The 14,193-nt window shown below is 35.2% G+C and overlaps 3 protein-coding genes across 3 annotated transcripts; 1 reads left to right on the plus strand and 2 right to left on the minus strand.

Moving 5' to 3' along the window:
- Positions 1-3,474: 3,474 nt before the first annotated feature.
- Positions 3,475-4,119, minus strand: LOC139850181 (uncharacterized mitochondrial protein AtMg00310-like). The gene has a single exon (XM_071839769.1). It carries the CDS (start codon positions 4,117-4,119, stop codon positions 3,475-3,477), a length of 645 nt encoding a protein of 214 aa, XP_071695870.1.
- A 1,664-nt stretch (positions 4,120-5,783) lies between these two features.
- On the plus strand, positions 5,784-6,426 carry LOC139850182 (defensin-like protein 1). Its single transcript, XM_071839770.1, has 2 exons — positions 5,784-5,841; positions 6,242-6,426. Exons 1-2 carry the CDS (start codon positions 5,784-5,786, stop codon positions 6,424-6,426), a joined length of 243 nt encoding a protein of 80 aa, XP_071695871.1.
- A 271-nt stretch (positions 6,427-6,697) lies between these two features.
- LOC139850183 (uncharacterized) lies at positions 6,698-7,585 on the minus strand. The gene has a single exon (XM_071839771.1). The coding sequence runs from the start codon at positions 7,583-7,585 to the stop codon at positions 6,698-6,700; it is 888 nt and encodes a 295-aa protein (XP_071695872.1).
- Between the last annotated feature and the right edge of the window lie 6,608 nt (positions 7,586-14,193).

Raw genomic sequence — 14,193 nt, forward strand, 5'->3', positions numbered from 1 at the left:
TATATATATTTTTTTGATTAAACTGTACTACTTGTGACTCCTGGTCGATCTCAGGCTCCCTACAAGACATCATTCAATCGTCTTTAGGTCCTCGGCATTCAATAATTCAATTTTTCAATCACTCAAATCAATTATCAATCAACCTCTAGTATCGATTTCAGTTTAAACAGAATCAAGTAAGATCAAGCACACACATGTTCTTCTGTACCGTCGAGTATTACACAATGAATCGATTTTGGATGGGTTTTCAAAAATCTAAAAGTGCAGATAGTTCAGAAATCAACTAGTCAATCTTTCTGTAAAGCCTTGTCTTAAGTCAAAGGTTGATTTTTAAAAGTCAAACATTTGGTTTATAAGGAAATTCGAAGATCATGTTGTGATTTAAGATAAATTAACGATACAGATAGTTTCTGAAAGTGAATTACAATCTATTTTGTATTATATGTTTGGTCTAATTCGTTCTTGGAATCAAAATCATTTTTTTTTACTGCCGCGACACAGCAGGCCTTTTTTTATCTATATTTTTTTTTTTTAGAAACCTTACGAGTCCTTTGTAAGTAAGATGCAAGTTTAATTAAATTTGTTTGATTTCGTTATTGAGATTATAAAAATATAACAGCTGGTCGACGAGGTGTTTAGGAAGAAGAAGAACATAGTTATAAAACAAGAAAAGGGTTTATAAATAAAAGGTTACGATTAAAAACAGAAAAACGGGCCTCGGCCCCATGGTTCAAGGCGTTAGCGTGTTTGCGGGAGGTCGAGGGTTCGAGTCCCGGCCTAGGCAGTTTATTAACTTTTTTATCCTTTAAAGGTAGTTTTCTTTGTTATTATTATTATTATCATTATTATTATTATTATTATTATTATTATTATTATGATTGTTATTGTTATTGTTATTGTTATTGTTATTGTTATCATTAGTACTAATTTTTTATTGTTGTTAAAAATTGTTATCTTTACTAAAGTTATCATAATTACTTAGTATTATTATTATTATTAAGTATTAGGATGATTATTATTATTATTATTATTATTATTATTATTATTATTATTATTATTATTATTATTATTATCATTATCATCATTATTAGGAACATAGTAAAATTAACATTAGAAACATTGATTAGTGACAAAAATAATGCAACTTATTATTATTTTTGTAAATATTAGTAATTGTACCATTTCTAGTACTATTATTATTATTATGAATATGTTTAGGATTATTATTATTGTTGTTATAAAACAATACAAGTTATCATTACTCTCGCTAATACTGATATAAATATCATTTTTCGTAAATATTAGTTTTACTATTATTATTATAAACATATTTTAACAATATCGTTATTAATATTAGTATTATCAATATTAAGAAAGTTATTATAATTAGTAAATCATTATTATCAAAACTATCATTTTCGTTATAAATAAATATTTTGTACCTAAAATATACTTAACATATATATTATAATCATATTAATAGTTTATATATCACATTCCAAATATAATAACATTATTTGTATAAATACTTATTTATAATGAATTAAAATATTTTCATATAATACTAACCTTATATAAATAGGAATATATCAATATAACCAAATATATAGATATTAAACATTTTAAATATATACACAAACTAAATAAGTATAATATATAATTCAAGTTATAATATATAAACTTGTTTGAATACGATTATACATTTTAATATATATATATACAAATGATATAGGTTCGTGAATCCGAGGCCAACCCTGCATAGTTCAATTGTCTAATGTCGTCATATGTATTTTTACTACAAAATACATTAGGTGAGTTTCATTTGCTCCCTTTTTTACTCATTACATTTTTGGGCTGAGAATACATGCAAATGCTTTATTAACTGTTTTACAATATTTATATGCGTGAGTTTCATTTGCTCCCTTTTTTACTCATTACATTTTTGGGCTGAGAATACATGCAAATGCTTTATTAACTGTTTTACAATATTTATATGCGTGAGTTTCATTTGCTCCCTTTTACTCTTTACGTTTTTGGGCTGAGAATACATGCAAATGCTTTATTAACTGTTTTACAATATTTATATGCGTGAGTTATAGTCCCACTTTTAAAATCTAATATTTTTGGGATGAGAATACATGCAGGTTTTATAAATGATTTACAAAATAGACACAAGTACGTAAAACTACATTCTATGGTTGAATTATCGAAATCGAATATGCCCCTTTTTATTAAGTCTGGTAATCTAAGAATTAGGGAACAGACACCCTAATTGACGCGAACTCTAAAGATAGATCTATCGGGCCCAACAACCCCCATCAAAAGTACTGGATGCTTTAGTACTTTTAATTTATATCATGTCCGAAGGAGGATCCCGGAATGATGGGGATATTCTTATATGTATATTGTGAATGTCGGTTACCAGGTGTTCAATCCATATGAATGATATTTTTGTCTCTATGCATAGGACGTATGTTTATGAGAAATGAAAATATGAAATCTTGTGGTCTATTAAAATTATAAAATGATTGTTTATGTTAAACTAATGAACTCACCAACCTTTTGGTTGACACTTGAAAGCATGTTTATTCTCAGGTACGAAAGAAATCTTCCGCTGTGCATTTGCTCATTTTAGAAACATTACTTGGAGTCATTCATGGCATATTTCAAAAGACGTTGCATTCGAGTCATCGAGTTCATCAAGATTATTGTTAAGTCAATTATAGTTGGATATATTCTGAAATGGTATGCATGCCGTCAAATTTCGTTGTAAAGAAAGATTGTCTTTTAAAATTGAATGCAATGTTTGTAAAATGTATCATATAGAGGTCGAATACCTCGCGATGTAATCAACTGTTGTGAATCGTTTATAATCAATATGGACTTCGTCCGGATGGATTAGGACGGGTCCTTTCAATAAGTTCCAATTTAAAACTAAATGGCCTTTATTTTTAATCCAATTAAAAGGAACATTTCTAATAACATCAAATAAATTACTTCTAATACAAAATGAATCGTGAAAAACAACACTGTTACGGAAACGCCAAAGAGCCCATAAGGAACAAATCAAAACCGCAACAATATGATTCTTGGAAGAAGTTTTTAACCTCGCGCCTTCGAGCCAAAAAACAAACGTATCACACGTGGAAAATGACGGCATATCACAATCGAGCCAAATACGAATCTTGCACCAAATATCACGAGCCAATTGACACTCAAAGAACAAGTGTTCACGGTTTTCTACCCCATCATTACAAACCGGGCATACTATCGAGCCAATATCAATACCCATCGCGGATAGGTTTCAACGAACGGGGATCGCATCTAAACAAAAACACCATAAGAAAATATTGACTTTACGTGGGAGAAAGTGTACCAAGTCGTTTGAACATTGGTAGAAGGTAAAGTCATGCAATCAATGTAATTACGAATCGTTTTAACTGTGCACGTACCATCATTACTAATAGAGCAACTCTAAAAATCTGAACCTTCACGTAAACATGGACAGGGGAGCTCACGAATCAGCAAATCAAGAGCCTCCTGGTTTCGGCTGCCCAGATTGGACCGAGTCCAAGACCAAATCCAGCCTCCCTGCGCAATCTTATCGGCAATGGAACATGAAGGGTTTCGATCAAGATGATAGAGATGATTATACTTGGTAGCAAGGGTGGTATTTCCAACCCATAAATCGAGCCAAAATTTTATGGACGTACCGTTACCAACACCCATTTTCAGCGTATCACTCGGAAGCAATCTGTCCGAAACACACTTGGAACAAGTTGAAACAATATTAGACCATACACAAGAAGTGCCATCTCTTAAGCTTTCGAAACTAGGGCCATGAATCGATTTAATAATTTGAACCCACATATCATCTGGACATGTTAAATATCTCCATCGCCATTTAAATATAAGAGCTAAGTTAAACGCTTTTAGGCTCCCAACATTAAGACTCCCTTTATCAAATGGAGCTAAGATCTTTTCCCACTTGATCCATGACATTTTCTTGGTAGAATTGTTACCGCCCCAAAAGAATCTAGCCCGAATAGATTCTAAATTTTTAAGAATCGTAGCAGGGCATTTAAATAGAGACATGAAATAAATACCCAAGCTTCCCATAACCGATTTAATAAGAGTTAATCTACTTCCCGAAGAAATAAGTGAAGCCTTCCAACTAGATAACTTATGTTGAAATTCTCACATAAAGAATCCCAATTCGAAACACATTTCATATTAGAACCAATGGGGACCCCGAGATACGTAGTGGGAAAAGTACCCACACGAGTCCCTTCAACATTAGCAATATTCGCCACCTCATTATCCGGGACACCAATACCGAAAACTTGTGACTTGGTGACATTTAACTTAAAACCGAAAAGTCTATAAAAAAAACCTCCAAAATAAGAAGAATTCGATGTAATTCATGAGAATTTCAATCAGAAAAAATGATCACATCATCGGCATAAATCAAGTGTGATAAGTGAATTCTCTCCGAACCAACCTTGATCCCACGAATGAGTCTAGTTTCCATAGCACGAATAAACACAAGGTGGAGACCTTCCATGACAATAATGAATAAAAACGGGCTAAGTGAGTCGCCTTGTCGTAAACCCTTTATGAAGAGAGAATTCACGAGTCGGACTCCCGTTCACTAAAACCGATGTCTTAGCGGAAAATAAACACCCTTTAATCCATGAACACCACTTATCACCAAATCCGAGGGAAGACAACATAAATAATAAGTAGTCCCAATTAACAGAATCATATGCTTTCTCGAAGTCGACCTTAAACAAGAGCATTCTTTTATTAGTATTTTTGTACCACACCATAATCTCACTAAGCGTAAGAGACCCGTCAAGAATCTTAGTGTAATGTTTTACGGGCTAATTAAGTTTCATTTAACATGTAATGTTATTTTTATTTATGAGAGTATTTTTAGTTTAAATATTTATGTTTTTCTTATAATTTAAAAAAGTTGTATTTATTTATAATTAAAAATAATGAGAAGATATATCATGGTTGAATAGTTGAGTGTGATTTAACCTTAAGTAGGTTATAATTAAAGAGTAATGATGTGACGCTGAAATTTGTTTAGTGTTCTTCTACCTCAACATCAAAATCCCTAATTTTTAAAAAAAACCAGAATATCTAAATCTAAATTTAACTCAAAATTCATTGTTTATATGTATCTGCATATAAGTATGTGTTATTGGGGTAGTTTTTAAAAGATAAAGACGATTAATGTAATTTTATAAAAATAACGGATTATTCGTGTGATCTTTTAAAATACAAAGACGGTTGGTGTAATTTCATTAAACAACGAGGACTATCCGTATAATTTACTCTTCATATGTGTTCATCCATATTTCAACACACACATATGTATATAATCTTCGTATGATCTTTTTAGTCGATCGTGTTTAAAATATATACTCCGTATTTGAGAAAGTTAGAAAGCATAGTAAAAGACGTATGTTATAATGTCATTACTCAATTTTATTGATAAAATCCAATTATTTTTAAAATTTTATTAATCGAGATTCAAAAAAGCTTTTAAATAAAGAAAAATTACAAAACGATACCAGACTTCACATGCGTTATACATTTTGTTTTGAAGTTCTCACTGTTTTCAAACTTTTGTGATGAAAGTGACACGTAAATAGTGGGTTGACACTTGCCTACAACATTAGTTCCAAAGCATCTTGTTACCAGCATATATACATGCACAAATTACACAATTTCTACGAAAGAAAATCATCATTCACTTAACATATTCACTAGAAATGAAGAAAACAATCATAAATGGCTTTTTCCTAATCCTCATTCTTCTTTTAGTTCCATGTAAGTTTTAAAGTCCTTTTAAATATACAAGGCAAAACTAGGATTTTTTTGACGGGGGGCAAAAAAAAAAATTTAAACCGTAGCAATTTTTTTGGATACAATTTGAAGATTTTAGGGCAAAAGTTGGAGACTTTGGAGCAAAATTTGAAGATTTTGGGGCAAAAGTTGGAGAATTTGGGGCAAAATTTGAAGGTTTTGGGACAAAATATGTAGGTTTGGGGGCAAAAAAAAAAAATTCCATCGGGGGCAAAGTCGAAAAACCCAAAATTTTTACACTGAAAAAAAAAATCCACCGGCCCCCCCCCCCCACCATTTTCGCCTCTGGTTATATACGGAGTAGTTATATTTTCGATATGAATAATATTTAATTTGAATAACTTGATTTTGTATGCATGTGTAGATAAAGAGATAGGTGAAAAGGTGAGGTTGGTTGCGGAGGGGAGGACATGTGAGTCGCAGAGCCATGGGTTCAAAGGGCGATGTATAAGCGAACACAATTGCGGTCTCGTTTGTAAGAACGAAGGGTTTCAAGGTGGGATTTGTCGTGGTGTTCGTGGTAGATGTTTTTGTACCAAACAATGTTAATTAATTAGTTATAGTTATTTAGTTCATGGCAATGTGATAATAAAAGGACGTCTATTGTAATGTTTGTAGTCGCATATTAGAATGAATGTTGTACTTTTTTTTTTTTTTTTTTTTTTTTTTTTTTTGAAAGGCCAACAAAATTATCATTAATAATAAAAAAGAGAACACGAGGGCCCTACGACATTGTGTCTAGGACATCACACGAACGTTGCAAAGAGAGCAACTACAACTAGAAACAGGTTATAATACAAAAATAAAAAACACGAACATGTTACAAAGTGTTAAGATAATGACTTGGATTAGAAAGCCACACGAGCCAATCGAAATTCTTCAACTTTGATCTTTTGGAAATCCACTCGAAAGACATAACTTGGATTTCGCTCAATGTAACCGGCCCGATAGCACACTTTCCTTTGAAGGTCTTGTTGTTGCGATTTTTCCAAATAAAATATGCACACACCCACTTGGTTGCTTGCCAAATTTTTGAACCACGCGTAGAAGCCGAAATGTTGGAGTCTTCACTAATAATCTCGGGCAAGCTATAGGATGAAAAGCTACCAAGACCCCACCACCTAAACAACCTTTCCCAAATGTCTAGGGCGTACTTGCAAAAAATGATGGAGTGATCAACCGATTCAAGGTCGTCATCACATAGGGGGCAACGAATAGAGTCAAGATCGATACCCCTTTTGTCAAGCTCGACCCGAACCGGCAACCGCTTTTTTAATGCCCTCCACATAAAGATTTCTATTTTTTTAGGGACAAAGTTGTTATGGAAAGTGGGATGAGTGGATGAAACGTTACCTAGTAGCTTAGCATCTATAGCCACTGAGAGATCTTTAACCTTGAACAACCAGCTCGAACTCGAACCAAACGACCAGCACCAACTGTCCGTACTGCTGCTGTCAAAATTCAGCGACTGCAGCAGCTCCACAACTCGATCCAGCTCACTTCTTGTACGTCCCGTTGGCTCTGTCGACCAATTCCACGAAAAAGCTAAATTCGAACCATTTTTTTGAACCCGATCTTTGAAAGTAGCGTCTTTATCTCGTTCTAACATAAAGAGTCTTGGGAACAAAATAGATAATTTGCCCCCTCCACTCCATTGTTCATGCCAAAATGAAGTAGTACCGCCGTGTGACACCCCGTACAAAACCATCGTGTACGATTCGTCAACAACAGGATCTTTACACGGTTGAATACTACATGCTGTTTGAAAACCGATTCGCATTCATTAAAAAGATAACGTTTTTACAAAAGATAGCGTGCATCCTATGAATAGGAGCATAAACATAATTATTTGACCCTAAGGTCGTTACAAAGCCATTGTTTGAAATTAACATAAACTACGAGTGCAACAGAAAAGTTCCATGAATGAGACATCTCTAGTAATGCAGCGGATAATTAATACAGCAGGTCCTTAAAAGCAATTCAATAACAGCATGACATCAAGTCTAACAGCGGAAGCAATAAACCTCTAGGCACCTGAGAAATACACGCTTAAAAAGTCAACACGAATGTTGGTGAGCTATAGTTTAAGTTGTAATAGTAACGTAAGATAGGCCACGAGATTTCAGTGCTGCAAACAGCGTATCAAAACAGTATGAAAAGTATATGCATAACCGTGGGCACCCGGTAACTAGACTTAACGTTTATAACCCCCTGAAAGTACACCTGGCGAGTGCGTATGTTCACGAAGTATTAAACACCCGTTAAATGCTAGCTCGACTAGCCCGAGTGGGGATGTCAAACCCTATGGATCCATATCTAAGATTCGCGTTCACCGGTTCAAAGACCAATGACTAAACGTTACCGTGCTAAAGGGAATATTTATGCCGTTGTATAACCCACACACATATAAAGTTTAAGTACTCGTGCTTAACATGTAAAATGTAAAAAGCGCATGTATTCTCAGTCCCAAAAATAGTAAAAGTGGTAAAAAGGGATGCTATAACTCACAATGATAAAGTAAAGTCGGTAATGAAAGTACGCAAGTAGTAAGTCGGTCCGAAAGGTCGTCAACCTAAATCAAAGGTTACTAGGTCAGTAAGTTGTCTTTATAAATTCTAATAGTGCATAAAATAAGTTTAAATGTCATCATCATCATCATTCATCATCATAAAAGTTAAGTAAGTTCGACAAGAATAGAGATCTAAACAATAGGCTGACTTCGGTTAGGTACTACGACCTCTACGTAAATCGAAAAGATGCATAGTCAGTGGCTATGACTCCGTATATGAGTCCCCTAACCACTGACCAATTTTCAGAACCTAACTCGTCCTCATTTGACCGTGGCGACGGTTTAAGTGCGAGTAGGTCATAAATTTCAGCACAACGTTAATAGGGTGTAGTGACTATCGGAGGGCCATAAATCCTAAACCGTAACTCGGATTAAGACGAGGCCTAAACGGAAAATCATCTAATCGAACCGAACTAACTGAAAATCAACTTTTCAGTAGCCTAGGTGGTCTGATCAGATACGAAAATCAGTGGACAAGTGCTCCGGTGGGGTTCTTGGTGCTTGATGCTCATCACGGTTCTCATCCTTGATGCTTGTAGCTTCAAGTGTATAACTCGTTGATGGTTTAGCATCACTTTTGACCAAGATTCACCATTAATACACAATATGTTAAGACCAAGTAAGGACACAACTCATTCATGAGTCTTAGATGGATGATGAATCAAGGTTACATCATATCCTTAGTCTTAACACAATTTCAATTCACAATAACAACTAAAGCTACAAACTTTACATCAATTCAACAAGTATAAGCACAATCTAAGTCAAATGAGGTGATGGAACCCTAATTTAGAGAGCTTGGATCCTTTTCACACAAGTTACAAGGTTGCAAAGCTATAAAGCTTGGACTTTTAAGTGTTCTTGAAGATCTTGAAGCATAAAGCTTGGATCTTGAAGATACATGAAGATTACAAACAAAAGTTTGAATCTTTTTCACAAAACAACATGATCAAAGCAAAAAGAACTTAGATCTAACAAAAAGATATGAAGATTCAAGCTAGAAAGCTTGCATCTCAATTGTTCTTGAAGATCTTGAAGCATAAAGCTTGGATCTTGAAGATGCATGAAGATTACAAACAAAAGTTTGAATCTTTATCACAAAATAACAAGATTAAAGTGAAAGAAAGATGAATCTACAAAGTTGGTGAAGATTCAAAGCTAGAAAGCTTGAATCTTCAATGTTCTTGAAGGATTCATGCTTGAATCAACAAGATGTAACCAAGATCAAAGCTAAATGGAACTTTGATCTCCATAAAATGATGATGATGATCACGAATTTGAAAAGAAAAAGGAAAAAGAAAGAAAACTTACAAGTATTACTAGAAAGGAAAGAAAGAAAGAACAAGTGTGTGTGAAAATCAAATAAACAAGTGAGAGGTAAATGGCTAGTATTTATAAGCAAATGAGATTGACATGGATTGGTGACATGGCACCAAGGGTGCCGTGATTTTGAGGGAGGGGGAGGGGGAGACAAAACTTGCTTTATGGATAATGGTTGTCTAAAGTGTGTACTAATGCTAGAATCTCATGTGACAAATAGATAATCCTTATCCATTATGCTAGTATGACTCATTATTTATTTATTTATTTGTTTATTTATTATTATGGGTCACTAGTAATAATACTTGGGCTAATTAATTGGGTCACTAGCTAGAGTAGGGTGGGCTTGAGCCCAACAAGGTAGAAAGTCCAACAAGACTAACTATTGGGCTTTAGCAATTAAATAAATAAAATTAAGCATCCAAGGGCCCAAGTAATTATTATTATAAAATAATAATTAATATTTCGCTGCCCAAATATTCCGGTTCCGACAAAAGTCAAACGTGCGCGCAGTACGCGGTTTATTCGAAACGTTAAATAACACTAACGGTTATAAAAGCATCCGGTGAACAAGTTAAGTATCCTACGTACTCTAAGGCACGTTTTAACATATAATTAGAAGTAAACCACGTATATCAAGTTTCCAGAGTAATTAGTAACACAGTACATACAGATACGCAGTTTCGCTAAATTACAAGGCACAAAAGCAAGTCGAAAAAGTCGGGTCGTTACATTACCCACCTGTTATTGGAAATTTCGTCCCGAAATTTAAGCTGAGGCAGGTGTTGGAGTCGGGAAAAGGTGAGGGTACTTCTGCATCATTTGATCCTCTCGTTCCCAGGTAAACTCAGGTCCATGCTTGGCATTCCATCGAACTCGGACAATTGGAATCTTATTGCGTTTCAAGGTTTTGACCTCACGGTCCATAATTTCGACAGGCTCTTCCACGAAGTGGAGTTTGTCATCAATCGTAAGTTCTTCCAATGGTATGATAAGTTCTGGTGGAGCAAGACACTTCTTCAAATTTGATACGTGAAAAGTAGGATGAACAGCACTCAATTGAGTCGGAAGATCCAGCCGATAAGCAACGGGTCCAACACATTCCAAAATTTCAAAAGGACCAATATATCACGGGTTTAACTTTCCGCGCTTTCCAAACCGAATTACACCTTTCCAAGGTGCTACCTTCAACATTACCCGGTCACCCACGTTGAATTCGAAGTCTTTACGTTTAAGATCAGCATAACTTTTTTGGCGATCGCGGGCCATCTTAAGTCTTGCCTGAATCTGAGAAATCTTCTCTGTCGTTTCATGGACTATCTCGGGTCCGGTGATTTGTAATTCACCTAACTCAGACCAACAAATAGGAGAACGGCACTCGCGGCCATACAACGCTTCAAAAGGCGCAACTTTAATACTCGAGTGATAATTGTCATTGTAAGAGAATTCAGCTAACGGCAGATGCCTTTCCCAAGACTTTCCGAAGTCAATAACACATGCACGCAACATGTCCTCTAAAGTCTGAATCGTTCGTTCGCTCTGACCGTCGGACTGGGGGTGGTACGCAGTGCTCATGTCGAGACAAGTTTCCAAGGCTTCTTGCAAAGAACGCCAGAATCTGGAAGCAAAACGGGGATTGCGATCTGAGATAATTGATAGAGGCACACCATGACGAGATATAACCTCTTTGATGTACAGTTGAGCAAGTTTCTCCATTGTATCTGTTTCTTTCATCGCTAGAAAATGAGCAGATTTGGTAAGACGGTCAACGATAACCCAGATTGTATCGTATCCGCCCACCGTCTTTGGTAGCTTCGTGATGAAATCCATTGTAATTGCTTCCCATTTCCATTGTGGGATTTCTGGTTGTTGGAGTAATCCAGATGGCCTCTGATGTTAAGCTTTAACCTTCGAACAAGTCAAACACCACCCAACATAAGTTGCAACATCCTTCTTAAGATTTGGCCACCAATACTGTTCCTTAAGATAGTGGTACATTTTTCCGGCTCCTGGATGAATCGAATATCTCGACTTGTGGGCTTCATCAAGTATAAGGTTCCGTAGATCTCCATAACGAGGTACCCGAATTCTTCCGGCATAGCATCGGAGTCCAGATTCCCTAACCTCGAATTTAGAGACGAGAACGTTCAAGTATTCATAACGTAAGTTCTTCTCGATGAGAGCCTCTTCTTGGGCCGCTCGGATCTGCCTGTGAAGATTTGAATGGATGGTGATGTTCAGAGCCCGAACACGAAGAGGTACCGTTCTCTCCTTTCGACTCAGAGCGTCGGCTACAACATTGGCCTTGCCCGGATGGTAGTGAAGTTCACAATCGTAGTCGTTTAGCGTCTCAATCCATCGACGCTGTCTCATGTTCAGTTGCTTCTGATCGAAGATGTGCTGGAGGCTTTTGTGATCGGTGAATATGGTACTCTTTTTTCCATAGAGATAGTGTCTCCACAGCTTCAATGCGAAGACAACGGCTCCAAGTTCGAGATCGTGAGTAGTGTAGTTTCGCTCATGAATCTTCAGCTGACGAGAAGCATAAGCAATGACCTTCGTTCTTTGCATCAATACACAACCAAAACCATTCTTCGAAGCATCGCAGTACACAACGAAGTTGTCACTGCCTTCGGGAAGAGATAAGATAGGTGCGGTGGTTAACTTCTGCTTTAGGGTTTGAAATGCTGCTTCTTGTTCGGTTTCCCAAAAAAACTTCTTCCCTTTATGAGTTAACGCAGTCAAAGGACGCGAAATCAAAGAGAAACCTTCAATGAACCTTCGGTATTAACCGGCAAGACCTAGAAATTGGCGGATGTGAGTCGGAGTAGTGGGGGTTTCCCACATGCTGATAGCCTTGATCTTGGCGGGATCAACTTTGATACCTTGATCACTGATAATGCTAAAAACGAACATATATTTCATAGCATTATCCCTCAAGAAAGACAAGCTTTTAGTTGCAATTGTTCTATTTACAAGTGCTATTCGTTTAAATAATAAAAGGTGAAGACAAAAGACAGATTCGACGAATTGAAGACGCAAACGACCAAAAAGCTCAAAAGTACTAAGTACAATCAAAGTGGTTCAAATTATTGATGAGAAACGTCTAAAAATGACAAGAGTACAAGTTGCAAAACGCAAAGTACAAGATATTAAATTATACGCAAGGACGTTCGAAAATCCGGAACCGGGACCAGAGTCAACTCTCAACGATCGACGCAACGGACTAAAAATTACAAGTCAACTATGCACATGAATATAATATAATATATAATTAATTCTTAAAATTAATATATATATTATATTATATTATAAAACCGTCGGCAGAAGAAAACAACCACATGTGAGCCTCCCCAGCTGGCCATGCGATCGCATGGCCTTGAAGGGCAAAGCTCATGCGATCGCATGAGCCCCTTTTTCTGGCCACAGCCCTATAAATTCACGTGTTTGGTTCAGTGTAAAATATATATCAATCCATCTCTCTATCTCACATACGATATATATATATATATATATATATATATATATATATATATATATATATACATATATATATATATATATATATATATATATATATATATATATATATGTATGTATATATATATATATATATATTATAATTTTAATTTTAATTTCTAATAATAAGGGTATGTTAGCGGATGTTGTAAGGGTGTAAGTCGAAATTCTGTCCGTGTAACGCTACGCTATTTTTAATCATTGTAAGTTATGTTCAACCTTTTTAATTTAATGTCTCGTAGCTAAGTTATTATTATGCTTATTTAAAACGAAGTAATCATGATGTTGGGCTAATTACTAAAATTGGGTAATTGGGCTTTGTACCATAATTGGGGTTTGGACAAAAGAACGACACTTGTGGAAATTAGACTATGGGCTATTAATGGGCTTTATATTTGTTTAACTAAATGATAGTTTGTTAATTTTAATATAAAGATTTACAATTGGACGTACCTATAAATAACCATATACACTCAATCGGACACGATGGGTGGGGTATTTATATGTACAAATAATCGTTCATTTAACCGGACACGGGAATGGATTAATAGTCTATGGAATTATTAAAACAGGGGTGAAATTATGTACAAGGACACTTGGCATAATTGATAACAAAGTATTAAAACATTGGGTTACACGCAGTCGATATCCTGGTGTAATTATTAAACAAAGTATTAAGACCTTGTTACAGTTTAAGTCCCCAATTAGTTGGAATATTTGACTTCGAATATAAGGATAATTTGACGAGGATACTCGCACTTTATATTTATGACTGATGGACTGTTATGGACAAAAACCAGACGGACATATTAAATAATCCAGGACAAAGAACAATTAACTCATGGGAATAAACTAAAATCAACACGTCAAACATCATGATTACGGAAGTTTAAATAAGCATAATTCCT

The sequence above is a fragment of the Rutidosis leptorrhynchoides genome, chromosome 5, assembly GCF_046630445.1.
Source record: "Rutidosis leptorrhynchoides isolate AG116_Rl617_1_P2 chromosome 5, CSIRO_AGI_Rlap_v1, whole genome shotgun sequence".
Classification (NCBI taxonomy): Eukaryota; Viridiplantae; Streptophyta; class Magnoliopsida; order Asterales; family Asteraceae; genus Rutidosis; species Rutidosis leptorrhynchoides.